The following is a 1,224-nucleotide window of genomic DNA, read 5'->3' on the forward strand; positions in this document are numbered from 1 at the left end:
GGCGGGGGAGGCATCAGAGCCTGGAGAGCGCAGCGCGGAGATCGCGACCGCACGTGGAGTGCTTGCCGGCCCCGCCCCGGACCCAACCAAGCGTCTCGCGGAGGGGTGTCTCGAGTCCGGGTCAGGTGAAAGCAAAGGAAGCCACCCCTCCGGGGTCCAGGGGAAGGACGTGAGCCTCAGGACACTGTGTGTGGACCATAGCGATCTAAGCCTTTCCCTGCGCGAAGGAGACGGAGACGCGAGGCGACACTGTCAGCTCCCCATCTCTGGCCCAATGGCCCTCTTGGACTCCCGGCCCCTGCTCCCCGGGAACGTTCCCTTCCGAGCCCAGTCCGTCAAGGGGGGAGGCTGTTTGGCTTTAGCATCATCTTACTAATTGGAAACGACGGAGCGGAGGCCACTCAGAGACGAGGCGGTCCCAGTGGAGGAGGCTTCGTGACTCCTAGCTTCCCGCCTATCCTTCTGTCCCGCACCCACCTGTCCACCTACCACTCGGGTCGCCGCGCCCTGGAGGGTTTTATACTGGATGGAGGGGGCGCCGCCGAGGAAGCCAAGCCTCCCCCCACCCCCTTGCTCTGCCTCTCCAGTTCTTCAGGTAGACACAGCCTCCATCTGCGGTAGTTTTAGTGTCTGTGACTCCTCAGAAATTATATTTACTCGCACCACATGGTGTCCGGACAGGGTGGCGGGTGATGCAAAGGGCCAGTGGAACATGTTTTTATGACACTGAGAATCGAGTAAGGAGATGGAGGATTCTTTGCCACCTTTGGTTGTTGAGTCTGGGGAAGGGGAGAGCTACGCCCTCTCCCGCCAACCTGCGCCCATTGGGACCTGCTGCTGGGAACTGGGGAGGAAGGGAGAGAAAACCAGCCTCTACCTGGTCCCCAGACCCGCGCGACCCACAGAGTTCTAACCTCCTAGGCTTCTGCCCTCCTAGTCACTGCTGACCCAGTGACCCCTGGCGGGGTTGGGGGGTGGGCAGCAATGCCCACAGGGCCCCTCACTAAAGGCGTGATGGGATGTGCATCCTGGGTATGACAATTGGGTGAGGAGGCAAGGAGGTAGAGAAGGACCTAGACATGACACCACCAAAATCAAATTTATGTTGATAGCAGCCAACTTAAAATTGCCCTGCTCCTTTGATCCAAACATAAGTCATGTAAAGCTAATCATTATTGTTTTAAAGTATGCCAGTCTGTTTGCCTTGTTTGCTTGATAAAAGAG

At 58.2% G+C, this 1,224-nt stretch overlaps 1 protein-coding gene across 1 annotated transcript in view; it reads right to left on the reverse strand.

The window, feature by feature from the left end:
* Positions 1-668, reverse strand: part of LOC109384651 (eukaryotic translation initiation factor 3 subunit F-like) — a 38,490-nt gene extending 37,822 nt beyond the window's left edge. Inside the window, exon 1 of the mRNA XM_019646179.1 lies at positions 658-668. Coding sequence (XP_019501724.1) covers positions 658-668 — 11 coding nt within the window. The remainder of the gene's footprint in view (positions 1-657) is intronic.
* Positions 669-1,224: the final 556 nt, after the last annotated feature.

The sequence above is a fragment of the Hipposideros armiger genome, unplaced genomic scaffold (genome assembly GCF_001890085.2).
Source record: "Hipposideros armiger isolate ML-2016 unplaced genomic scaffold, ASM189008v1 scaffold_5, whole genome shotgun sequence".
NCBI classification, from domain to species: domain Eukaryota; kingdom Metazoa; phylum Chordata; class Mammalia; order Chiroptera; family Hipposideridae; genus Hipposideros; species Hipposideros armiger.